This window comes from Merops nubicus, unplaced genomic scaffold (genome assembly GCF_000691845.1).
Source record: "Merops nubicus isolate BGI_N331 unplaced genomic scaffold, ASM69184v1 scaffold11518, whole genome shotgun sequence".
Lineage (NCBI taxonomy): Eukaryota > Metazoa > Chordata > Aves > Coraciiformes > Meropidae > Merops > Merops nubicus.
The window spans coordinates 243-28,084 of NW_008625136.1; the positions used below are offsets into that span (position 1 = coordinate 243).

General features: G+C 37.0%; 1 protein-coding gene across 1 annotated transcript; it reads left to right on the forward strand.

Annotated features, from left to right (window-relative positions):
• Positions 1-1,951: 1,951 nt before the first annotated feature.
• LOC103778008 (circadian locomoter output cycles protein kaput) lies at positions 1,952-27,842 on the forward strand (the record flags this gene model as incomplete). The annotated part of the gene is made up of 15 exons (XM_008945577.1): positions 1,952-2,068; positions 4,153-4,243; positions 9,797-9,856; positions 10,258-10,406; positions 14,641-14,732; positions 16,135-16,224; positions 17,736-17,856; positions 18,999-19,112; positions 20,908-21,026; positions 24,819-24,901; positions 25,125-25,231; positions 25,865-26,012; positions 26,216-26,291; positions 27,220-27,361; positions 27,742-27,842. Coding segments are annotated over exons 2-15 (1,449 nt in total), but the record flags the coding sequence as incomplete, so codon positions are not given.

Here is a 27,842-nt window from a genome sequence, read left to right on the forward strand (position 1 = left end):
TTTTATATTAATAGTTTGTATACCCATGGCAGCAGCTAAGGGTTTTGATTGAGGACCTCAGCTTTCTCGAAGAAAGTGTGTAGCCTTCTTGGTTACAGGAAAGTTTGAAAACATGCAGTGAATGTGTACAAAAGACATAGTATCTAGAGACAAATACACATGATTCATTGTATTCTAAAAAAACCCTCATGAATTGTGGGGACAGACCCATGACCTTTGAACGCTTGTGGCTGACAATGCTGGTGTGTAGGCGTCTTAACCTTTCTGCTGGCTTTCACAGGCATGCCATTTCTACTGAGTTAGAGATCTGTGTGGTTTGGGTTACAAAAGCTTTTCCACTGTGATTAGCTTTCCTTTTGCTCTGGTTTAAGCTTGCTTATGTTTGTTTATGACAAACGTATTCCTTCCCTCCTCATCTTAAAATTCCTTTCTGAACTATCCTTGAAAACTTCCTATTGCTTTTAATTCTCTTTTAGACATTATCAAGTATGATTCTGTGCTTACGTCCTGTGGTGTTTTTCTTAAGTGTTTAATCGTGATATTTTAAGAAGATACATCTCTACATACTGCAGAGATGAGGTCTGAAATTTTCCTCACTAGAAAGAACTCTTTTAGGAGCTGGGGGAGAGCTGGCAGAGTTGTTCGACTCCAAGCGGTTTAAAAACACAGGTTTCACGTTGCAGTCTCTGTAACCTAGACTTCCACGGGATTCTTTGTCACTATTAATGTTTGCACTTGTCAAACGGAACAAAACAGAACAGGAGAGGAGGCTGTAAGCACCTAAAAAAGTAGGTCAATGGGCCAGCAGGTTATTTGGCCAGAGAAGAACGAGTGGCTTCATTGAATCATGCTGTAATTGTTTTTCTCCTGTTGGCAGATTGTTCTGCTGTGCTTCAACTTCCTATGTTAATATTTGCACCTGTATTTTAACCACTAAGAGCCTCTGTTAGGTGCAGAGGAAGAAGGAGAAACTTAATTTTCAAACCAAATAATAGATGATTCTGATATTTTCCATAAAATCTATTAATGCATTTAAGAGTGGCCCCAAGCTTAGTTTTTTGGATCCCAGCTTCCTTTTAGAAATTAATATGCTTTAAAAGAATTTTTTTAGGAAGTGGTACAAGTAATTACATTTCATAGTGAATACATTTTATTTTAAGAACATTAAGCAAGGCAGATAGAACAGGAGAAAGTTAAGAGAAGAAATTGATTTCGTATAACTTAAAAATGTGTAAAGTAGCATGGTTTAAGGGAAGAAACTGTAAATAAAAGAAATGTAATAATATAAAGAGACTGTGAGTTGGTGGTCACTTGGACTGGTGCTGAGTTGTTTTTTATGGAGAAAGTGCATTTGTGTGGTCAGTTTGGAATACGTTCGTGAGAGTGTTTTTGAAGTGGTTTTGAAAGAAGGGGTTAATGATTGTGCCTGAGGGAGTAGCAGTAATGCAGCTGGGCAGCTTTGCTAGGTGTCAGCAGCAGCATTCTACACATTCTGGAGTTCTGACAGTGGCAGTTTTGGAGACTTGGAGAGGGGGCAATATAGCTGAGAAAGGCAGGAGAGGCCCAAGTAAGAGTTTCAGCAGAAAAAGGGTTTAAATGTTATAAAAATACCCTGTGAAGATAGCAAGGGGAAGAGAAGATGTAGATGGTGAGGGTGATACACAATTCAGAAGTAAAAATTTTATCAAGATTAAGGTAGGAATAAAGTCATAGCTTAAAGCAGAGATGAAATTGTCAGAATATCCCGCTCATCAAGGAGAAGCGCTTTGAGGCAAGGTGAATTCGGATAGGGAATACCTGGGATATTTTTAATAAGCAGAATATTGCATTTATAAAATATATTTATGTTGCATTCCAACTGCTGATGGAACTATTACTTCTCTTTTATTTTTTTAAAAAAGTGATCATTTTAAAACTCATTGATTTTATGACTCTTCCTTTATTTTTTTACAGTTCAGAATTTAATGCTTTTCTGCAGAAGAGACTACATCTAACTCCACATTGTCCTTCAAAGGAACCAGGTTTCATCCTTAAACCTCACAGTTAAACAGGTCCCAGAGTGTAAAAGGTAAATTGTATTCCTATAATTAATAAGGTTCCTGTGGTTTTCAGTTATCAACACTGATGAGCTGAGTAGCAGTGCTAAGTAGCATCTTTTGTTCTCGAGTATACGACTGAATTTGAATCTTAGAACTAGACATAGTCCTTGATTTATGTAGTGTTCGCTTTAAACTTGACTTGTTTCATTGGAATTTTCTCTGCAGTCATACCATTGGCATGTATAAGTGCTGAAAATGGTCAGCCTTTTGCAAGTTTGTTTTCAAAGAAGGATCAGACCATGAAAAGTGAGAAACAAATGCACTAGAGGTGCATTTGAACTAAAAATGTAATTAGTGCATACCCGTATTATTGCATACTATGTAAGCTAAATGAAAAGTTTCTAATTGGTGTCTTGATTTTAAACTAAATTCTATGTCAGTGATGGTAGTTTACTTCTACTGCTGAGCAACCTGTCTGCTGTTGCATGCTTTTGACAAAAGTTCAAACACATCCGCCTAATTTACTTTCCTTGTGGCATTTCTGGCTGTATTTTAATTAGCACAACTCTATTACTTTATAAAACTTGATCAACAGATTTGGGGACTTTAATTCATCAGTATGGCCAGTGTAGTTGTTATTTTGAAGAATTGGAGTGAAGGAATGGTTTGCTTCCAGCGTGTCTTCAGAGCTCCAGACATTGGAGAGTAAAAGCAAGGTGAACTTGGGCCATGTGTTGGTTTTGTGTCTTTTCAAACCAAGACACCGTGTTAATTGAAGAAGTGGATTAGAGGGCACATGGGACATTTGGTAAAGCTGCATGCACACCTTGTGATACACCTGCAAAGAGACTGTGCTGCAGCACAGCTCTCCTGTTTACTTTCCTCCTGAACGCTTGTCTTGTGAAGCAAACCTGCGGAGTATGTGGCTGTTGTAGAGTCTGAAAGAGTTTGGTTGAAACATAAGATTTTTTCCTCAGTTTCCTCATATATTAAAAAACTGAGATAAGATTTTCCTGGAACATTTTGCAAACTGTCTGGATTGTGGAGTTGCTGCTGTATTTCTTGTGGTGTTAATGCTGCAGGTTCCACTGGATTGGGCACACTCACAAAACAAATCCTGCAGAAACTATGAGTCACTAAAGTGACAAAACCCAGCTCCTTTGAAATAAATGCACTGCCTTTTACTATGAAGTTTGTAACAGTAAAAAGTCCCACAGATCTTCAAGTTCAGCTTGTAGAAAACTTCTTGCTGCATGCAGTTGTTACTTAATCACTGACAATGTTCCAATCTTGCTGCTCCATTTGAGCAGCATTTAACAACTGACTTTTTTTTTCTGTATCAGAGGAAAAGGCTTAATTGTATTGGTCCAACTTTCAGCCTTTCCGTAACCTGTGTAATTTTGTAATTTTTGGTTACCTAAAAGTAGGTGCCTGTTGGACTAATTTTATTTTTCTTCTTGCACTATTAATATTTAATTCACATTCTTCATTCAAAGTATAGCTGGAAAACCAATAACTTCCTGCATTGTAATGGGTGACTGCTTTAGGAAATGACCAAGTTAACTGCATGGAGATCATGTTCTTATGGATATCTTATTGTTATCATTTCACATCTCTAGTATAACAGTGTGCTCAAGAAAAAATATAGTAAGAAATAAATTATAGCTGTAAAATACTGTATTCCAAATTGTTTCTGTTTGCACAATTACAAAATAGAATGTATTGAGTGTATTGTACATCTGTTCAACCTTGAAAATTTTGACTATTTTAGGTAAAGGTTAAAGTAAAAATGAAAACAAAAATGAAAAGCTGAATTCAGCTCTGAATTCAGAGTCAGAAAAAGGCCTGTATTGGTTCAGTCAATCTTATTTATCCTGGCAGTTAACATGAAAATGTTCTCTTGAACTCTCTGTCACATAAAATGAGATATTGAAGTCCAGGTTATGATGCTAATGGAGACTGCATTAGAGAGGGCAGGAGGTTAGAGCAGAAGGTTGAAAGAGGGGGAAGATTAAGAGTAGCTTATAGAGCAAATGGAAATGTCAGTGTGCTCTAATGAAGGACGTGTTTGTTCCTCCAGAGTCACATTTTGATATTTTTCCTTTTCTTATAGGCAATCGTACAAATGTCTACCACAAGACTAAAGTGTGATATGTTATGTTTTTTACCATAAGCACCCATAAAATGAGCTCCATTGCAGACAGGTATGTGAAAAGATAATGAAGTATTTGGGGGATTATGATTCAATTATTTTTTTAATAATCTTTTTCTTATGGTTAATATACAGAAAATATTAATTTATGCAAAGAATAAGAGGAGTGAGTTTTTGGCTATTTTTGACTAAGTTATTTTGGTAGCTGTTAGATGTGTTGCTTTGTAGTCATTGGAAATAGTGATTTTTATTGTTTGAGGTGAATCTTAAAATGTACTACTTTTTTTCAGCTGCAGAGCAGCACCTGTGCAGGTTGAGCTGATTTTTAATGTGTACTTGAATTTTTTCTTTTTAGTACTTCAATATTTGATTAGGGAAAACAAATACATTTAAATGATTAGTGATGCTGCAGATGGTAGTAAAGTGACCTGCTAACCTATTTCAAGGGAAAAGTAATAGCTGAGACATGTTTTTCACTTGATTCCTTGAGCTGAACTTTCTTAGTAGCTTAGGTGAACATCTGTCCTGAATATCTTCTGTGTTACTGTTTTTGAGACTTCAGGAAATGAAACTTGCATTGCATTTACAGAAAGCTAAAACCAATCAAAATAAATAACAATAAAAGCAAAGGGTAAAACTTTTTAAATGCTTGTCTGAATAGTCAGTTCCTTCAGTAAAGTTCTGTGGCATTTCACTGAAACTTAAGCCTTTTGAATATAGGAATTTCTTTTAAAACCTTTACGTTTCTGTAGTAGCATACAAAATAATTACTTCCTAACATCACTGCTTTTCATAACGTATAATGGCTTGGTGATTTATCAGTTACAAATCAGAGAGATCAGGTGGCTTTTTAGAAAGATGGTTATTTACCTTCAGGGAGGGAAACATTAGGATAAACAAAAGGGTGGACACAGTTCAGTGTGGACAGGAGGAAATAGACTGAATGCAGAGTGGCAGGGGTTAAGGCTGGCCTGGACACTAAACCAATTAAATATGCTCTCTAGTAATCCCTCTCCTTTCCCAGAAGGGGAAGGGAATAAGGGAGAGAGATTTAATGGGTTGGAACAGTAACGATAAAAAGATAATAATATTAGTAAGAAAATAATTATATATATATGTGTGTGTGTGTGTGTGTGTCCATCCTGGTTTGGGGTAGAACAGAGCATTTTTCTGTTCAGTGATTTAACATTTCAGTTAAAACTTCTTCTAATTAACTTCCTTGTCTGAAGTTAGCAGCACGTTTTCACAGGCTGCCTGCTTTTAAGCAGTGACAACGCTCCATGTTTAGGGTAACCACCGGGGATTGGTGTGCAGACCAAGGCCACTGCTGACGTTCTGTACCACATGGAAGGGGGCAGAAAGTAAAGCTGCACCTGTGGGGAGGAACGGACAAGATAAGTGACCCTAAGATTCACCAGTGGGGTGTTCCATCGCATATCCATCATACCCAGTAAAAGCTGAAGGATCAGGAGGGGCAAGCCTTCTGTCGCCCTTCCGCCATCTTGCTCGCTTCTGCAGTGGCTGACATCTGAGGAGGACTTCAAATCAATGTCAGACTGTACTGGCGTTGTGCAGAGGGATATGGATTCTGGAACTCATGGACTGGGTCCAAAGGCAAGAGAGTTCTTGGGCACTGGCCATAGAAGAGAGCTTCACCTTTATGATCTCTCAGCTTTATGCTGAGTATGACATATATGGAATATATGGACAATACTTTGTTGGTCAGGTTGGGTCACCTGTCCTGTCGGTTCCTCCCCACAAGCGTGATTTTTTTTTATTTACTTACATTCCTTTTACTTACGATTCTCTAACATGGTCCATAAGATTTAGCAGTGACCTTGATTTCTATAGGGGAAAGTATAAGCAAGAGCCTTTCTGCCCCCACTAGTCCTTGATGTTACTCTAAACATCAGCCATTATCACTGCTAGAAGAAGATGCTGTCTGCAAAAATACGCTGTTAACTTCTGAAAGTGTCGTCACTTAGGGACCTAGCTGAAAAGTGAAATCACTGAAAAGAATTGGTTCTCTTCTAGCTTGAACCAGGACATTCCACCCCTTTTCTTATTCCATACCATTTACATCATACCAATCACTAGTTTTATGATTTATCTTTCTTCAGAAAAGTTTAAGTTCATTTAGTTTACGATTGCGGGTTTTCATCTGTCATAGCAGTCTTTCAGGGCAGAAAAGATGGTATGAAATTTGTCACAGTTCATGCCTGTGGGTTGCAGGTCCACCTTGAGGAAGTTACTGGATGTCACTTGATGAAGCTAGCTCCTGTCATCACTCAGTATTATGTAGTAATTAACATCATATGGCTCTAGGTCAAGTATTCTCACCTGGAGTTAAATTCCTTTGAGGTACACATTCAACTTCACCGTCTTTCATCATCAGTAGGTTTATGTGGTTTACAGGTTTTATGTGGTTTACAGGGTTTGTGGACTACATTTTCATTCCACCTACTCATATTTGCATCTGGGGCTCATCTACTCAGAGTAGAGAACTGCCCAAGGTAGACCAGAGCAGCCCTCTTCCTGGAAAAGCTGTATGGTATTAGTGTTACCATAACTGGCATACTCCTGCCTGTAGAGCAGAGGTGGGTTTTTTCATCCCCTCTACTCATGTACTCTCCAAACTCACAAAAGAGAGACCACAGGGCACTCTGTGGTATGTACTGTTCCTCTTCAGCCAGTCTTGTAGGAACATGTCTTCTAATGGCTTCAGTGTTGGTCCACCTAGAGGAAGATAGGATCTATTCTTCTTCCTGGATGGTTTTTCAAAGAGTTTCTTGGTTTCATTAGCAATTTTTTTCCCCATCCAATATGCAGGCCTGTAGGAGACCAGAGACACTGTCTTCATGCCATCATACTTTGTTAGCCAACTAATTTGCAGTTGGTGTCTTGTCATCTCTTCCCCAGATCATTGTTGACAGTGTCTGGGAATATATCAGTGGTGCACTCCGCACAAGTTTCCACAACATAGGCTGCTGGCATGTCATGGCATGCCATCAGGGTCTACAATTTGCCACCAGTCAATATAAGTCACCTCCCACACAGCTAATTCTCTCAGGTACTTCATACCTTTCTCCATGGTGGTCTATTTGCTTAGGTGGCATTCGATGTCATTCTTGAAAGGGAAACCTCAATCTGAAGATTGAGAGCGTTTGTCTTTGTCACATGTGCCTTGTCAGTGTCTCTGGCCGGGAATCCCAACTGCCTGGCTTCTCTACCCTTCACATCTATGATACTGGTCCCATTTTCCCAACACTGAAGCAACTAGGTGGTAAGTAGCCCACCTTAATGGTGGCTAAAGTCCTTTCTCATATTTCACAACTCCATCATAGATAAATATTGGACTATTTTCTCTGGTTCTGACTCCTCCCTCTCAGCTGGTTTTGCTTTTTAGCTTTAGAAGGACCAGATCTTCCTTCACTGGGTGATCTGAGATATTTAGGTATTGAGTGGGAGTGGCCATAGTGACTGTAGCTGTGGTGCTCATTGTTGGAGTAGTGGCAGTGCTTGTTGGAGTTGGAGTAGCAGCAGCTCTTGTTGCTGGAGTAACAGCAGTGATCGCTGAGGGAGCTCGCAGGGTCTGAGTAGCTGCAGTGTGTGTTGCAGGAGCTTGTGGGGTCTGAGTAGCTGCGGTGCCTGTTGCTGAAGCACTGTAGGAGTTGGGGTGGTCACATAACACGTACACCTGCACCAGTGCTTCATCTGACACCACATATGCAGGAGAATCATAAAAGGTGATATTTCGATAACGATAACCGAAATCCTCAGACTCCCAGTAGTCAGCTTGGCATAAAAGGGGGAAGTGCAATTTGCAAAGTAGAACGGAAGGTGTAATTGGCAACAAATCCACTGCGTGGCGCCCGAGGTACTCGGGTAACGCCGCTGCCCATCTTATCGGTGTGGAAATCGACGTTAACCCCCCAGCTTCCCCCAGCGCCCTGGACCGATAAACCACAAACGAGCAGCAAGGACCAGTGAACGACACCACAACACAGAGGGCAGGTAGGGCGGCATGACAGCACTGAACTCTGAAGCAGGCACAGGATAGAATGCTGCGCCCAGCAACGACATGATGTGAGTCATCTGTCCTAATTTCCAACCCTTCTCCCTTCCCAGAAGGGGAAGGGATAGGGAGTAAGGGAGAGACAGACCTACGGGCTGGGGAAAAATCCTAAACCAGCTTTGATGCAACAGTAACAGTAGAAACAAAATATAATACTAACAAGGAAATAATGAAATATATACAAAACCAGTATCAAACTCTTCCAGAGTCCAGACTGGACTCAGCGGAAGATAGGAACCAGATTCTGGAACTGATGGATCCAAAAACACAGGGACTGGGGCCAAAGATAGAAGAACGGTCAGAGTCCTCTGTGGATGCCAGCCATGGAATAAGAGAAACTGACCCTTGTGAACCCTCAGCTTTACACTGAATATGATATACATGGGATGGAATAACTCATTGGTCAGTTTAAGGTCACCTGCCCTGTCCGCTCCTCCCTTCCAAGTGCAACTTTTTACTTTCTGCACCCTCAATGTGGTACACAGCATTTAGCAGTGACCTTGATTTCTATAGGAGCCAAGTATAAGCAAGAGCCTTTCTGCACACCAGTCTTTGGTGGTAACTCTAAACATAGAGTGTTATCACTGCTGGAAGCAGATGCTGCCTGTGAGACTGCTGTCTTCAGAATGTCTTCTGAATTAACTTCAGAAAGTGCAGTTAGTGAGAAGAGACTGAGCTGAAAAGTGAAATCACTGAACAAAATTATTTCTGTTCTAACTCAAACCAGAATACAGAAGTAGTTAAGAGAAATAAAGTGTGGAAGTCCACTTTTACAGTAGTTTTGGAAAACAGAAGAACGGTTTTGACTTGACTTTTAAAACAAAAGGAAATTAAAGTTGTATGAAAGGCATCTTCAAAGGAAAATGGATTCTCATTTTGACGTTTTAATACCTCTTCAGCAGTATGTGGACAGTTTTCAGGCTGAGGAAAAGTTATGTGATACTTGGTGAGGAAGCAAATATAATGAGTAATTACTGTTTGAGGTGGATATGAATTGTATATTTATAAAATTACACATGTGGATGAAGTGTAGCATACTCCTCGTCACTCTTCCATTAATAATGCTTAAGTATTTCAAAAAAGTGTACTTTCTTACTATAAATATTTCTAATAATTGCAATAGAAATTGATTATAAGTAAAAATAAATTATATATGTTCTCTCATGTTTTCAGAATGGTAAGGCAGTGCAAATAAGAAGACAGAAGAATCAAGTAAAGTAGTATTCAATTAAGTGTTTGCATAGGGTTGTAAGCTCTGATTAGGAATAATCTGAAACTCTTTGGACTTGCGTCAGAAATGTAATGTTTTTGCCTTCTCTTTTGTATCTGTCCCACAAGGAAAATTTATAGCAGACTTTGTTTCAGGTTATTGATGATTGTCTTTGTGACACGTCAGAGTAAAACAGTACTCTGGTTTCTTGATGTTCTGGAAATGATTAGTAATGAGCTCTTCCCCACCATTCCTTCATTGTGAATAGACTCCACAAGCATAAATTTTACAGTCCAACATTTATTTCTTGTCTCTTTCAGAAATGATGGAAGCATTTTTGATGGGCTGGTGGAAGAAGATGACAAAGATAAAGCAAAAAGGTACATTTTTAAGTTATTTAAAGAAAAGTAATATACTTGTATACTTGAACTTAGTAGGGTTATTTCCAATCAGTAAAGATGTGATTCTTTTATAGGTAACCATATTTCTCAGCAGCATTTCCTTTACTGTTATTCATTGAATATGTTTTGTATTTAGAACTGTAGTTCAATGATCTGTATTTTGTAAAACGGGTGCTTTCTTCTGAAGGGTTAGTTGCACCACACCAAGAGAAAAATTTTTTCTCTCCAAAAATTGTCTGATATATGGAGTTGGCGTTTTTGTGGTAGTTCTCACAGCAGAAATTAAGGGTCTGTCTGCATCGGGAACCTGGCAATAGTATGCAGCTTATTATAGGAAAGATTCCAAGTTGTTACAAAAAAAATTCTGTTTTATTTTTCAGAGTGTCTAGAAACAAGTCTGAAAAGAAACGTCGAGATCAGTTTAATGTACTTATCAAAGAGCTGGGTTCCATGCTTCCAGGTAATGCTCGGAAGATGGATAAATCCACTGTACTGCAGAAGAGCATTGACTTTTTACGGAAGCACAAAGGTAATTATTGGTAACAAAAAAAGTTTCTAAATCCTTAATTTAAAAAAAGTTATATTAATTTAGTACATAAAACATGAACAGTTCTGCAGCTCCTTTAAAGAAATTGTGGAATAAATGTGAAGAGCTACTGAGGAAAGATAATAAAGATCTTGATTTAGATAAATATATCTCTGTATTTTTCCTGATATTTTGTAAAAGCCACGACTAATTTCTTTTTGTATCGTAGTTGTCAAAAAAGTTTGTTTTGTGAAGAGAAGCACTTGTTTTTGAAGGTTATTTCAAAGTGTTTTTTCTTGACAGATAAAGAGCTTTACAATATAGTTACTTCATATGGTGCAAGTTATCAAAGTGTTGCTTTGCAGGAAAACTGTTGATCCATTTCAGTGGAAGTACTTATTTTGATATTTAAATAAGACTTGTCTGAACAGTTGGTTTGTCTCTCCAAGTTCATCATAAAGCAAGCTAAATGACTGAAAAAGCTAGTCTGAGGGAGCTTGATGCTCCCTGTCTTCATGTGAGGTGTCCACACAATCAGTTGCGTTAGCAAGGATAGTAAAGTCATAGGGCATTGTAGTCTCCAGCAAGTGGTGTTGGGTAGGTTGTTTGATGGGAGAGGGTGGTATGCAGTGGGTGTAGAGACCAGGAGCATGGGGATTTTATTCTTTTCCTTTTAGCTGGGAAAAAAACAACCAAACAAAACCAGAAAAATCTATAAACTATTTTAGCTGAACTTAATAATTTTCAAGACACATCCATGGATCTATAAGGCAATGAGTGTGTGTTGTTTTGTAAACCATTGTGTGAAATGTCAAAATGATCAGTGTCCTTGAATTTCCTTGCTGTTTGTTTCTCTGGTTGGTTGCATTGCTGATGGCGGGGTACACCCAGATATGTTGTGCTGAAGTGCAGTACTGGTGGTTAACTTCTGTCACAAAAGTATTATTCCATGAAGTGTGCATTTATAGCTGTAATTTATGTATTTAAAAAAAACCCTATTCCTGCTCTTACGCTTGTTCTTAATATGGCACCTTGTGGTTCACACTGCTAAAAAACAAGATTAAAAATTCAAGAAAATGAAGTCTTTTGCTAATTAATATATTTCCCTGAGTATTTCTGAGCATGCATACTAACTAGAAAGCAGTAGGGACAGAAGACTATGGTAGAGACAAAAGAAGCACTTAGGAGGTTATAAAATAAGTAAAACTATTATGTGGATGAATAGGTATTTATTTATTTATGTGTGTCAAGGTACATTTAGGGTATGTCAAGGTATGATAAATTTTTTTCCATGCCCTAACGTGTCTCTTCCGTTAGTGTTATGGTTCAGGTAGGACCAAAATGGATACTGAGTTGTGCCATTAAAAAGGTAAACGTAACAATTAAAATGGAATTGTGAGGGGAGTAATTTGTGTAAGAATTGATAGATTCAGGTTTGTTTGGTTTTTTTTTTAATTAAATATTGACTATGCTGTTTTAATTCTGAGGCATATTTGTCTCATAACAAAAACAAAAGCAGTATGAAGGCTTCTTTTCTGTACAAGTCAGTTCTGTAGGTTTGAAGGCCTTTGTGAAAATTGATTTCAAAATCATGTTCTTGTAATGATGATTACTATCATAGAATACAGTGTAGAGTGACCTTGTGTGTCAGCCAGCCAGCAGCACTAGTCACACTATATTTCTTCAAAGTGCTTTCTGAGATTTTTCTTTTTTTAAGTATTATTATTTTGTTACATTTTTAGGATGAAGTAAAAAGCAGCTCTTGAGATGGATGATGCCTTTTAGGGCATGGTGGTTTTGTCCTTCACCTGGTGGGACAGAATGCAGCTTTGTGTGACTGCACATATCATATTAAGGTCTCTAAAGCTCTGGCTGCCAGTTCTTACTAGCATTGCTCTGCACTGGTTTACATTAAGATGTTTTGGACATAATGTTGGCAAAGGTCAGAAACATATTTTGCCTCCTGAGGTGATTGAATCTGTTACAGTAAAGCAGAGTGACCCTAGCAGTAAATGAATTGTTCAACACTGATTAGCTGCTTTATTTTTGTAAGTCATACTGTGTTCAGCCACTGGGTTTTGATTAACTGTGTTGCTTCTGGTTCTTTCTGGACCATTTCCATGTTGGCAAGGCTTGGTACCCTGGCAGCAGCTCCAGATGAACTATTGGAGCTGGTTATTGTCCAGTGTGGATTCTGTTTCTCATTGGCAAAAACCAGCAGGCTAAACAACTTGAAGTCCTGTTACTGAGAGCTTCTCCTTGGCTAATACTGCCTATCATCTTCCTTTGAATTTGTAAAAAGAAGTGTTTGGAAATTATAATATACTGAAGAATTTTGCTGCTTTTGCTACAACTAGGAGTCTGTATTCATACAACCCACAGATAAATGCTACAGATCTTGGCCACATTGTCAGTTTCTTTTGATTATGCTTAATGCTGATGCAGAGCTGGTTCAGATAAAGCATTTAAAGACTGGAGTTTAAAGTGCAAGTTTAGTTACGTTCCTGTGTCTGGTATCTAGCTCAAAATTGTGACCTCAGTGCGATTTATCTTTGAATGCTACCTTCTGCCAGAATATTTAGGCATTTCTCTGAAGTTACCAAGTGAAACAAATTAATTCCATGTTACCTTGGCTCCGTTTACCAATATCATACTTGTTCTAATAACAGAAAATACAGAACAACACCAAAATATAATTCAGAACAGTTCATTAAAGGCATGAACTTTTATTTAATAGAAATCCGTTCTACTGCAGAAGCCAGACTGACTTTTTTTTAATTCTGGTGTTTTTTAGGATGGTTTTATGGGCCGGAATGAGCCAATGAATCAGAAAACCAGACTTTTCCATTTCTAAAATGGAGATTATCTGTGTCCTGTGGACTGAATGCATCAAGTTCCTTGAACTTTGCCTGTACTATGGTGGCAGAGATTTTAATTTGTGTCATTTGACTTGCCCCTCAGTGGTCAATATATTTATTCTGGCTGAAAAGTTAGACTTGAAGTTACACTTAGGCTACCTTTGTTCTCTAGTCCACTCTTACTGCTTTGTGATGCCATTTCAAAACAGCAAAAGCCTGATCAATTTATGTAATTTGTGACATCAGATCATGGGAGATTTTGGTCCATCTCATTTGTTGGTATTTTTTTCCCCTCTCCTTGCAGCTTTCCACTTCTTGATAGTTTCTTGCATGAAGTTGCTGTTTACTGCTCTTTTAGTTAAGACGAAAACTCTTTGTAAAGTTTTCCCCTTTCAGTCTGGGAACCAAAATCCTGAACTGTTGCAGCCCTCTGCATATTTAACTCAATTTCAGATCTTCTGTGCTCTCTGAACCATCTGAACTAACAAGCTAACTTATGACCTTTGTACAGACTTGTCTTTTAGAAATCAAAAGCTTTAAACACACAGTTTGATTCTTTCAATTAATTTGAATACTTGTTTCGCAATTTCTTGTTCAAGGTTGTTCTTAAAACCAGTGCTTCTGCAATGCCCTCTTTACTTGTCCAAACTGAAATAGTACAGATCTTGGCTCTATTTTCAGTTATCAGTTGATAAGGAACTGTCAACATTCCTAAGCTGGGGTTGTTTTTGCTTAGCAGACATTGTTTCTCTCACCTATGTACAGAAAGTTTATTTATTTTTCTTCAGTCCTACAGGAATCTCTGTTCAAAATTAGTCTCTGTGTACAAATCAGACAATAATTCTATAGTGGACTCTGTCTTAACACTCTTTTTTTTCAAATCTAACCTTATTTCTTGACAGAAAAGAGTGGGAAGAAGGAAGGGCAGTGACAATTTTTAGCACAAAGGTTAAAATGGCAAGGATTGGGCAAGGTACATGAGGATTTGATGTTCTAATGACCTCAACTGATGAGGAGTTTTGGCCTTCTAAATCTTGGGGAAAACAGCGCTCTCAGTAAAACATTTTATTATAGTCTTAGGGGAAAGAAAAAATTTCTCCACTGTCAAAATCCATTACTTTCTGTCATGAACTTCAGCATTACCTTGAGGTCTGGCAGGACTGGAGCACAAACTGGTAGAAGGAAAGAGAAGACAAACATAATTATGCTGTAGGGAAGAAAACATTTCTTTTCAAGGAACAACATCTATATGTAATGAATGAAAAACAGAGGAGACTGTAGAACCTTCTGCTATTTCCTACTGTGTATATGTGGCTTAGTGGGAAGGTGATGACTTTTGGAAGTGGAAATCCTTATGTTGTATATATGCTTGATTGTAGAAATTACTGCACAATCGGATGCCAGTGAGATTCGACAGGACTGGAAACCAACATTCCTTAGTAATGAAGAGTTCACACAGTTAATGTTAGAGGTATATTTTTTTCTGCTTTTCGGAGAGCAGAGTATTTCCTCACAGGGAGTCATTCCATGATGAAATTTTTCAATTTGATGATAACTTTTTTTATGTTCAGATTTCAATTGTAACTGTATGTTTTCTTTAAGCTAAACAGCCAAAATTCCTATGTATGCTGTGTAATCAGTTTTTATTTTAACTGCATTTTCAATTACATAAAACATAATAGAGCAAGTCCACAAAAGAACATATTGATTGGCAAAGTGGATGTTTTAAATTATCAACATAAGGAAGGCACTAGTTAAATAAAGAATTATTATGCATAAATTAAAATCTTAATTATAAAAGGCTCAACACATCTGTGTAACTTGTGAGCAAAAAAGTGTTTAATTTCTTGGCTTATGCTTTCCAAAAATGGTGTGTGAGCTTTACTTTGCTAAAGAAGATTACATGAGTACTTGGATTACTACTAGAAATAAACTTTCAGTATAAGCTACAATAACCTTGGAAATGAGGCTGTCATTTGTCAGTGAAACATTTTCTAATATCAGTTAAAAAATAATAAAGTACATGAACAAGCACTTTTAATTCCACAGCTAAACATTTTCTTTGAGGCAGATTTACAGAGAAAAAATTTTCAATTGTCTGTGTTTAAAAAATTTTAAAAAAATCCTATGGTGAATTTGTATGTTTTTTTCCAACAAGTTAGCAAAGCAGTTGCTTTTGTTTCCCAAGGTTTTATGGTGGCTGTTTTTGGTGTATTGCAAGTCCTCTTACAAAATATGTGTCCACAACTAGTGACTGTAAATGTAGAATAATATGATACAAGAAATTTTTTCAGAGATGTGAACTTTAGAATTTCCTACTTAGAATAGCAGTTCTGTCATGCTTTTATTTGATAGCATTCAACTAAAAGGTAACTGTGTTATATTCAGTGGAAATAAGTTTAAGTACAAGATAGGGCAGTCAGAACTGTATCTCACAGTTTCCAAGGCTCAGTGAAATCTTGCTACAAGTTTGTTCTATTGAGGTTTAAATACCAAAATTCATTGATCTTACTGCCTCTTATACTTTTTTCCTCTAGTTTTTCCACTTCTTGCTTTTGTTTCTAGCTCAGTTTTTTGATGTTTAAAATGATGGTGGAATTAAAAATAACAGGCAGAGTGGGAGGTGGGGCAAAGGGTGTCTAGCTGTATGTGGACTTGCTTCTGAAACCACAGATTATTTAAGAACAGAACAGTGTGGGAATTATAATGCTCGTAGCATAAAAGCGGGGCTATGAAGTTTTAGTAGTGAAAGACATTCTCATTTTTATAATTGAGACCAGTTTTAGTTTATTATTATCCATGTTGAATATAGCTTAACGTTTTTAATATGTTCTGTTTCTTTTTATTTAACTGCCCATTATGTTTAATTTCAGGCTCTTGATGGTTTTTTTTTAGCAATTATGACAGATGGAAATATAATATATGTGTCTGAAAGTATAACTCCCTTACTTGAACATTTGCCAGTAAGTACAAATTGCTTTCACTTACATGCCAACTTGTCTATGGGTTGTGTTCTACTCTTAAGTCCTAATTAATTGATAGCTTTTTTGGCATAACAGAACAGATGTATGCTTTGCTCTAATGTGTCTGCTTTTTCTTCAACACAACTCTTTCCTACTGGTCTGTCTCCTGTATTAAACATTTCCCTTGGAAGTACAGAATGCAGTCGGCACTCTGTTAGGCAGGATTATTAAGTGCCAGAGAAGCATCAGTTTCTCTTCAACATAACTGAAGTAACAGAGTTGACTGCAGGATGCCCTTTAGAGTTCACACCTGTCACAACCTCTACATGAGTCAGAAGAGTATTGCTCAAGAGCTGTATCCTTGGAATTTTTTAAACTACTTTTTTTGCTCCTTTCTTGCCAAAGAAATCTTACAAGAAATACGTTGCTGCTGGTTCTGCTTCTTAAGCTAGGTATATACTTTGGGTTTTATCACATTGACTCATCTTTAATCTTGGTGGCATTGCTCACTGATAAAACTAATGCTCTAGTTTTTAAAGTTACCTTTGAATAATGTTATTCTGAAATGAGGTAAATGAGTACTCAAAAATGCATACAACTGATCCGTGAAACAATGAGGTTTTTTTCTACAAGAGAAGTGACTTGTCTAGAATACCGGTTATTGCTAAAGGCTACTTGTCTTACTGTAGTAAGAGTATTTTATAAAACTTGGATTGGCATATTTAAGAACACTATTCTGCAAAACAGATTCCTCTAAGATGCGCATGATACCAAGCTGAGAATTTTGAGAAATATACAGGTCACTGTCATTTTTTTAAAAAAATGAAGTAGAATTTACCAAGTTCTCAGAAGCACATTTTTTTTTCCTTGCCTTTAGGTGTAATAGATATTGTAAACATACATCCTACGATCCCTCTTTCCTGAATACTTAATCAAATGCATTTATGCATTTGAAATGAGTCATTTGCTCAGTTCTTCAATTTCATTGCATTCATCTCAGTTGTTCTCAGTTTTGTGTACATAGTGGAAGAACTCATTATAAAATGTGTTCATAAAATCAAGTACAATTGAATGTAATGGTAGCATAATAACCTATAGGATGTAGGGAGGGATTGTCTTTTGTTCCAAGATATGATTTCCATGTATTGGATGCCACCAACAGGTTACAGTGCCCTAGAGCAACACCCTGTAATTTCTAATTTAAGTGATCCTTAACCTGGAGTTGTTGCTTCCCATTGAGGTTAATACAAGCTCCATTTTACTTTAGTGTGTATATCTGTCTGCTGTGTCCATGGTGTTTTTCATTAAATGGTTTGCGGTGTCAAAATTAAGAGAGATTAAAGTGAGATTTTTTTTTTCCTTGCAAAATACTGGTGTGTATTTCATGTGGTGGCTTTGTTGAGTCAGTAATGTTCTTCTAAATTGTGGAATTGTTTTGCATTAAGACAGAAGGCTCTGTGACATTGCACATCTTGATTGAGTTTAATGCTTGTTAAATCTTTCTCTTTCAGTCTGATCTTGTGGATCAGAGTGTATTTAATTTTATCCCAGAGGGGGAACATTCAGAAATGTATAAAATACTGTCTTCTCATCTGCTGGAAGGTGATTCATTGACACCAGAATACTTAAAATGTAAGTAGTTATTGCTAGTTAACCTTGGTAGGCAGCTCACACAGCCACTCGCTCACTCCCTGCAGCAGGAGGGGGAAGAAATCAGAAGGGTGGAAGTGACAAAACTTGTGGGTTCAGATAAAGACAACTTAATGGATAAAGCAAAAGCCCATGTGCACAAGCAAAGCAAAAGAAGGAATTCATTCCCTACTTCCTATCAGCAGGCAGGTGTTCAGCGATTTTCCAGGAAGGCAGGGCTCCACCATGTGTAATGGCTACTTGGGAAGACAATGCCATAAGCACAAAAAGGAGTATTCCTCCTCTTTCCACTGGTTTTATTGCTGAGCACAATGTCATAGGGTAAGGGTTATCCCTCAGGTCAGCTGTGTCCTCTCTGCTTCTTGTGCACCCTCAGCCTGCTTGCGGGTGGGCAGTGGGAGAAACAGAAGAGGCCTTTGTACTGTGTAAGCACTGCTGAGCAATAATGAAAACATCCCTGTGTTATCCACGCTGTTTTAGTCACAAATCCAAAACAGAGCACCCGATGAGCTGCTGTGGTGAAAATTAACTCTATCCTGGATGAAACCAGGATACCATAGTTGTGTTAAAAATAATCTGTATCGCATGTGTTCAGTTCTTTTCTTCCAGTGTTATTTGAGCAGAAAAATACAGGTTAGCCCTGCAGATCAGAAGCACTTTTTTGTGGCTTTTTCTCCTTCCAAAGAGTAAAATTTTTAATGTTGCATTGCATTTCATTCTACGACTTTCCCATGTAATAAAAGTGTTTTTCTTGTTTATATAGCTTCTATTTAGACAGTTGTAGCAGTTGGCAAGAATAAAAACGTAGCAGCTTAATGAGTTTTGGAAATGCATGCTTTAGTCAACAGGTCTGGGACAGCTGCTTCTTTAAAATAGCTCTAGTTTTCAGGGGGTTTCTGGGTCATTAGCATTTAGGCCCTTTGTGCAAAAATTCTAAAGGTGTTCTCATTTTCTATAGGTTAGTTAATATCATGCTGGTTAAAAGCAGAGGCTCTAGCCATTTGTAATGACAACACTTACAGTATCTTAATAAATATGCTGCTTAATTATTCCCTGCTTTCTGTTGTGTTGCCTGTGCACTTTATTAAGCATGTAGCCTATTAATTTGTTCATTCTTTTCTCAGCAAAAAATCAGCTAGAATTCTGTTGCCATATGCTCAGAGGAACAATAGATCCAAAGGAGCAACCTACATATGAATATGTAAAATTTATAGGAAATTTCAAGTGTTTGAATAATGGTAAGTAGTTTCAGTGATGTTAGAGTGGAATACTTGGACATAAAGGTCATCCCCCAAAATATTATCAAACCCAGTATCTTGTAAATAAACCTATGGTTTTTTTATGTGAAAATGGTATTTTTCTTGCAAAATGAGAAGTTGAGTATTAGTGTCCAATGCAGGCATATAATATAGGAAATGTAAGAAGTAGGCCTGAAAAGGCCAGATACTGTGCTAGTCTTGGAAAGTCGAGGAGCTGGAAAACTGCAGACCTATCAATTGCAATTCAGTATTGGAAAATATTCCAGAACAAGTAATTAAACTATTTGTGAACTTTGAGAAGCTAGCAAGGAATTGAATAGCAATTACTGTGGATTTTTCCAGTAGAAATAGCACCAAATCGATTCGGTTTCCTCTACCAAAGAGTACCACACTGTGTGGACAAAAGGAGAAAGTACTAATAGATGATGGACTTCATTAATGTGGTTTTGAGAGTTACCATAATCTGTTCTCACAAACATTAATTAACATGTAATTGAAATTGCTGGAAAGTAGCTGCAGAAACTGGTTAGAAAGGTTACCAGTGTTTACTGTCAAAATGGGAGTTTAATGCACTTCTGGATTTGATCAATATTTTCATTAACATTATGAATAAAGGAATGTAGTTTGCAGCCATGAAATGATGCAAGAACACTAAAAATAAGATGAGAATTCAGCTGCAAATTTGGAAAATAATTTTTTTTGAAAAAAAAAAAGACAAATTGATAAGAACAAACGCAAGTTACTACATTTAGAAAATAACTCTGAACAGTGGAAGAAAATTACAGTCAGCTAGATAGCAGTCCTTTAAAAAAGGACGTCCTATGGAATGTAAACTGAACATGACCAAATCACGATGACCGATCACCGAATTGTAACAATGCAAAAGCCTTTCTAAAATAGTCTAAACCACATGAGATGATCCCACTGTGCTTCTTAGCACCTGTATGTCCTCATCCAGTTTTTGACACTATTTGTTGGGAGTAGATAAAGCAGTTGGAGAGATAAGATAAAAAGGAAGGAAATGAGTTGTTTTCTTTCTGGTAGAAAGCTTAAATTGCATGAAGAAACATCGGTAGAAGTTCTAATCTAGAGTTGAACTAAAGCCAGTTAGGCATGGAAGAGCCTGACAGTGTTTTGGAGTCATCATCATTAAGGGTTAGTAAAGAGAAACTAAATTGATATCTGCTGGAAATGAAAGATAATCTGTGTTGAGGTCTAGTCCATCCTTTGCCTCTTTGTGATTCCATCCAACTCTGTGATTCAGCGAGTGGAATTTGTTCTCAGCTCTGTGTCCTGATTTTTTCATGTATGTAATTGTTGTGCCTTTGATTGCTGTGTTACTCACTATATCTTTAGCTTGTGGTCTAGCCTAGAAAAGAAATACTTACCTCAGAAATCAAAAGAAAGAGTTGGCAAAAGCTCATACAAAAGAGAAATTGTAAATATACTTTTGAAGAAGGTGTGTTCCAGTCTTATTACCAAGAAGGATTACAATTGCTATTAGTTTCTTGCAGCTGCTTTGTCAGATAATATCATATTAATGGTAGTTTTAGTTCTTTGAGTAAGTTACTTTATGGTTGTTCCCATTTTCTACTGTACAACTACTACTCCTGTGTATATATTGTATCTAGTATTTTTCTTAATCCATGCTAAGTTACAGGCAAACCACAAGGCAAGATGAATATTGGGCCATTTGTTTTGTGATATTACTGCCATTTTCCTCCATGCTCATACAGTAATCTGTGCTGGCCTCTTCTCCTCTGTCTTACCTCAGTTCCCAGCTCGGCGCACAATGGTTTTGAAGGAACTATTCAGCGATCGCACCGGCCTTCGTATGAAGACAAAGTTTGCTTTGTAGCCACAGTTAGATTAGCTACACCTCAATTTATCAAGGTATGTAAAAATGAAATCACTTTTTACATCATTTTTACCTGTACTTGGAGAAAGCTTCAGAGAGAATGCACACATTTCAAGTATTATTAATGAGAACCATAAGGAATTTTAATATATGAAACTGAAAGTCTGTGTTTCTTCCTTCACACATAAATAGGTTAAATGTTATGCAAAGCATCAAATGAATCATTATGGTGAATGCCATTTCTAAACAGTCACATAAAATAGTAATATGCCAGAAATAAATTGGAAGTCCATAGGAATGTGATTTAGCAAGTTTAACTTAATAAAGAAAAAAAAAAAGAAAAATAACATCAAGATACCACTTTCATTAGAGAAATTAATAGTTTTATTTGAAACTTGGATCTGAATTTTATGTTGCTGATGGTCTTGCTGTAGTTTGACACAGGGACAAATCTGGTAGGGCTTAATGAAAGCTTACATTAACTTGTCAGTAACCTAGAGTTGGATCTGATGCAATAGAGCTCTTTTGGTTTGTTTCAGTACTGTTATTGGTTGTTGATAGAGAACATTTTCTTAACTTCTAATTTACAATGCAGGTATCTTTCCCTTTTTAGAACTGGGCATGTATGAAATTTGTAGCTAGTAAGTATAATCCTGTTCCTCACCAAAGTCAGTAAAAATAAATACTCAGGATACACGACAGGGCAGTTATTGTGATTCAGTTTGTGTATTTTATACAAATATATTGACTGAGATACAGGATAATCTACTATCTAACATTTGTTCTTGCAATTCTGTTGTAAAAAAATGCCATGAAATGTATATGGCACATGATTAAGCTGCTGTCTGACATGCAGAACTCTTTGAACATTTAAATATTCTGCCTGTAATTTGAAGACCCTGGTGTCTTAACAGCTGAAGATTGTTGGTAGTAGCCTCTGAAGAAATGGTCTACGTACTTTGCACTTTGTGAAGAAATCATATAAATTTCTTCAGTTCTGTCAGGCTTTAATAGGAATTGGATCTCTCCAGACAAATTTCCAGAGAAATCTTGTTGCTTATTTTCCCCAAAGCCATGGAAATCTTTCATCTGACAGTCATCTTTTCATGCGGGTCTAAATAGTGTTCTTCCTGTTAGGCCTACAGTTGGTTGAGATGTTAAATGTGTGATTTTTGCTTCATAGAATCATTTAGGGTGGAAAAGACCTTTTAGATCATTAAGTAGTTGGTGAAAAAGACCGGACCAGCTGTATTTGCAAATATCTTTGTCAAAGTCTGACCACTTAGAATGTATGCATTTCCTACTTCTGAACAGGACATTCGGAAACTGAGTAACACACATTTACTGTGTTTCATGTCTCTGTTTCCTGAGAGAGAAAGCCTTACAGATTATACTCTGGACAAAGTTCCATTCCCCTACCCAAACTTCTGAGCTCCTTGTGCCTAAGGAAGCTTTTGTGTTGCAGACATTTTAAGATCATGTGAAGGATCTGAAATATTTCTATTCATCTGGAAAATCTTATGAAGAAGACTAATGTTAGAGTGAAGACTTCTAATCTAACAATACTTGTTTATCAATACCTTCTGTTACTATTGAGGTTAGCATTGACTGCACTTTAGCACAGAAGTGTTATGTCAGGAACCTTGCCATCCCAGTAACTTACTAACAGATGTGTGATGCAGGCAGTAATGAGATGTGTATTTTAGTACTGGATTGCCTTATTTGAGGTAGAAACTACCTGCTCATCTGCCACTTCTTCTCTTTATTTCAGATGGTATATGGTTCTGGATTATTTTATCTAGAATATAATTTCTCAAAGTTATATAGTGCTTTTGCAGAAAGCCATACTATTCATGAGAATAATCTCTGAAAGCTTGTATCTTTATTTTCTGCATATGACCCCATGACTTTTGTAATATGCTGCTAATTTTGCTCCCCAGTAAAGGGATTTGGCCCTACACAATCTTTAAAACATTTGTCTTGCATTTTGGTTCGTAAATTACTGAATCCTATCAAGAAGGCAAGATTAATCCAGCCAAAAGGATTCTACCAGAACACTTATTGTTACAAATTAAAGTCCTTTCTTTTCTAGATGCCTTGTTGACAACTTCAACAAGATGCATTGTTGAACAAGATCGCTTCTGCCCAGGGGTATTTTACAGTGGAATATCTGCAAATCATTAATATAAATGCATCGAGTAATCAGATACTAACTTGCTGCCAGCTCCTGTTTTTACTGTGATTTTACTGCCTGCACTTAAGTTATTTTTACTTTTGTTTTGACTTGTGCCAAAATAATTAGATTAAAAGAAATGACAAATCAAAAGTATATCTCAAGGGTATATGCTTGCTCTGTCATTTCTTTTACCTTGCTATGAGTGGTGCTTTATTAAATGCTGTAATCTTAGGAAAGTAGATGAGCTTTGGGTTTTAGGGGTAGTTTCAGTTTTGAAGGCTAAGTCTTGCTGACTGGGAGTCACACCGAGAGTCGTAAATTTGTGCCCAGAGTGATTATTCATTACGTCCATCATATAACTCATTTCCTAGTCATCATCTTTGGATTTTACACCTGTGAGGGTGGAGAAAAAAACATTTTCAAGATATATTCACTTCTTTCTTTCACAGAAGGAAAACTTGGAAATATCTATTTAAAGAACTGCAAAATACCCACTTAAGCTCTTTGTATGATAAAGAATTAAAAGGAAGGTGATCCCTTTGTAGGAACAACAGTTAATCATCTACTGTATTTTCCAGAGGGTTATTGTAGTTATAGATGTTTGCAGAGCAGCAGTGTGACCTGTCCACATCTGTCATGAATATTATGTCAATGCAGCAGTGGCCTCCATATGGTAGTCAAGGAGACTGTTTGTGGTATCTGATCATCAATGGATTCTACTCTATTTCTGGCAATGGGAATACCATTGCAAGCTCCTGCAAGTGTGACAGACATGTGCAGGTGTCCAAAAAAGGAAGATCTACTGATCTCTACTTCTACTGTAATTCTTTGAGGGTTGTATTTGTATGTATGTGTGTATTCCATCATCCACCTTTCTTCTTTTAAGGCAGTACTAGAGGAGTTTGCAAAAGAACCGTCTGGCTTGAGGTACTTGCCTCCATTAATGTCTCAGCATGAGGCACGGTGCTTGGGGCATCTTCACCTCTCTGGAAGGGGACAGTGGAATTTGACTGACAGGCACTGATTGCACATACGTCTGAGCACAATACATTTAAAATTATGTACGGGATACCTTGAGGGTTTGTTGTAATAGTGGGAACAGAAAAAGTCTCTTTACTTTGCATGAATTCTGAACGTAAGAGCAGTCGTGATACTTGCAGTATGTGTCCGTGCCCTCAAGCCAAAGTGATTTAGAATATTGTGTTCACTAAAAGGAAGAATCCTGCTCCGAAACTCAAAATAATGTGACCATCTTGCTAATGTTTTTTATCCGTTATAAGCATATACTGTACTCAGAGTGTCTGGTGGGAGTGTTTCATCTGTTCTTTTGCTTGTTACAAGTTAAAAGCGTAACTGCAGGAACTATTGATTTCTGCTTGTACCACTGTGTTTGCAGATACTGAGTTAGAGTTTAATCTCACACTGGGGTTGTTCCATGTACATCAACTTGAGTGTCAGCCTGGCACAGCTGAGATTAGATTCTAGCTCAGTCCTATGCATCTAAACAAGCAGAAGCAACGAAGCTGTCTAAAAATAACATTTTAACTACTGTGGATTTATCTACTAACTTTAGGTAAGTCTGAATTTCGAAAGAGCTTATGAATTAGAATAGAGCAGTTTTGAGAGAGATTTTTATTTTTTTACTTTTTAGGAAATGTGCACTGTTGAAGAACCCAATGAAGAGTTCACATCTAGACATAGCTTAGAATGGAAGTTCCTATTCTTGGATCACAGGTGCAATTCCTTCTATGTATAGCAGCAATAGTAGCTGAATCACAGTGGTGGCTATAATATTTAGAGTTCACTAATCAGCATTGACTACTCATAGCTTCTGTTGAGTTTAATTTTTAATTTTTTTCAGAGCACATACTGTAAACAAGAGAACTTATATAATTAAATTATCTTGTTTAAGGTTATTGTGTGAAAATAAAATGACATTAATTTTTGTATTAATTAGGGCACCTCCGATAATAGGTTATCTTCCGTTTGAAGTTTTGGGAACGTCAGGCTATGATTATTATCATGTGGATGATCTAGATAATCTGGCAAAATGTCATGAGCACTGTGAGTATGACTAAGTTGATAAAACGAGCAAGTTTGCTTTATAGATGTTTGGTTTAAAGTTTGCTAAACTCTGTAACTGTTCTAATGGAACTTTCAGTGAAGTGTCTTTATTCTCTCCACTGGATGCTGTTGCACTGCTGATCTTCATCTTTTTTCTTTTGATAAAGAACTACAAAACAGATTTAACTTTATCTTATAATTTAGAGTTTTCAGTGTGGTAAATGACAGCATGATTACTTAATTCTTCCCCAGTTCTTCCAGTAGTGTTTAGAAGGCTCTGTGATGTTTAATGCAAAGATAGTTTAAACATGCAATAGAATAACCTTTCTGCTTATCTTAAGTTTTAATTTATAAAGCTGCATTTAAATATTTTGCACATAAAATCTTCGTGATTGGTAAAAAAGCCCACAAAAATGGAAGTTTGAGTTCTGCAGTTCTCTGAAAAATGTAGTGCAATTTTTTTTTTTTTTTTTTTTGGTAGAAAGCTACAGTTTTAAACCTGTTTTTAGTCACTGTCATTACACTGGATTTAGGCATGGTTTTGGGCCATATGAGGCAGGGAAAGAATGTTTATTATGTAATTGCAATATTTACAGACTGCGAGGACAGTAAAATTATTCTTCACTTTTACAGTAATGCAATATGGGAAAGGGAAGTCATGTTACTACAGATTCCTTACAAAGGGACAGCAATGGATTTGGCTCCAAACACATTACTATATCACATATCACCAGTGGAATTCCAGGCCAGAGTTTATTGTCTGTACTCACACTGTTGTGAGGTAAGTTATTTTTAAAAATCAATATTAGAGAAGTTCTAATGGCATGGGAGCTGTATTGCTGGTCTTTTTGGAAGTAGAGAAATTGACAGCAGTTCAAAGAGTCATTGGAAAATTGCCCGAGATATTTTGTAAGCAAGGTAGCTCTGAGGTATGCTTTTAAATCATCCAAGAATATAGTAGTTATATTTGGTTTCTTATTCTAGTTATGCAGAAGTTAGAGCAGAAAGGCGACGGGAACTTGGTATTGAGGAGTCTCTTCCAGAGATAACAGCAGATAAAGTAAGTGCCTAACGTAATTTTATTTTATCTCTTCTTTCTTTCATACTGAAAATATGTAAGCAAATGTGCAGCAGCAAGAAATATTTTGACCTGCTACAGATAAAGTAGTTATTATGATCTCTAAATATTACTATTTCAAGTGATCAAAGAAGTCTAGGAAGTGTGTTTAACTATATTCTGCCCTGAACAGTTAACCATCCTCTTTTCAGGAGTTCATGTGCATGTAGTTATAACATGGCAACACCTGTAAGTCCTTACTAAGATCCAATTCCTGCAGAATTTGACTCATAAATAAATGTTCTTCCTTACTTGAAGCACCCATAATCTGAAAAAACAAGGTCAACACACAAAGATGATTTAAAAGAATTCACAAGAGGAAAGCAGGAGCTGTTCCATTGTGTGACTCCATCCCACTTCTTAGAAGTATATAAAATTCATTTTGAATTAATGTCCTTGGAAGCTCAGTGAGTCTTAGATAAGCCAGCTTGTGCAGATGCTCTGACGTCTTTTCCCCTGGCAGTTCAGAAATGTTTTCCCTTGGCAGTTCAGCAAGTGTCATCTGACAGTGCTCCTTCTAGTGGAATTAACTCATCCTTTCTAAAGAAAATAAGCAGTTCAGTCATTACTCTGGTGTTCAGAATGAACTGAGTTGCTAGAGAAGGAGGTCAGCTCAGCAGTCAGTTTATGGCCTATGTCTGCATACATTTTGGTTTCTAGGCTTCTGTGACTTAGGTTTGGTTACTTTTCCAAGGATAAAAGCCACAAATGGAAACTGAGTTTAGAGATCTCAAATGGGACACTACTACTGCACAGTCACCTGTGTAAAGCAGGTTGATTAGACACAGCAAGGTCTTCGATATTTGCTAACAGAAACATACCTTGTGTGCTGAATCAGATAAAATAACTGTTTGTTTGTGTTTCTCTTCAGAGTCAGGACTCTGGTTCTGACAATCACATAAACACAGTGAGTCTCAAAGAAGCACTGGAAAGGTTTGATACCAGCCCCACACCTTCTGCTTCCTCAAGGAGTTCAAGAAAATCTTCACATACGGCAGTATCAGATCATTCATGTAAGCATCAACTGTTGAAAAATATAATCGCTGCCTTAGCGAAGGCTTTCTCTCCTTTACTTACTTCAGTTAAAATGCATAACTAATAGACATCATTTTATGAAAAGTTTGCAAATGAAAGTGTCCTTTTTGATGGTTCAGAGTTCTGCTGACCACTCAGATTTTCAGAGATTGTGTAGTGACTTCTAAGAGTACAATAGCAGACCCTAGAACACCCTATTTCAGTCCATCAGATTTCATTATTGTTGTCTAATCAGGGTAAAAAAAGAGTCTAAGCCTTTTTTTATTCCTGAAGAGCTTACTGTGATTTAATTACTGCATTGCAGAGTTGAGATTACTGTTAACGTGTCTCTTTCTGTTGTAACTCTGACCATTGTCAGCAACACCAACTAAAATGACGGTGGACACTAGCACTCCTCCAAGGCAAAGTTTGTCTGGTCATGAAAAGACTGCACAAAGAAGATCATCTCTGAGTAGTCAG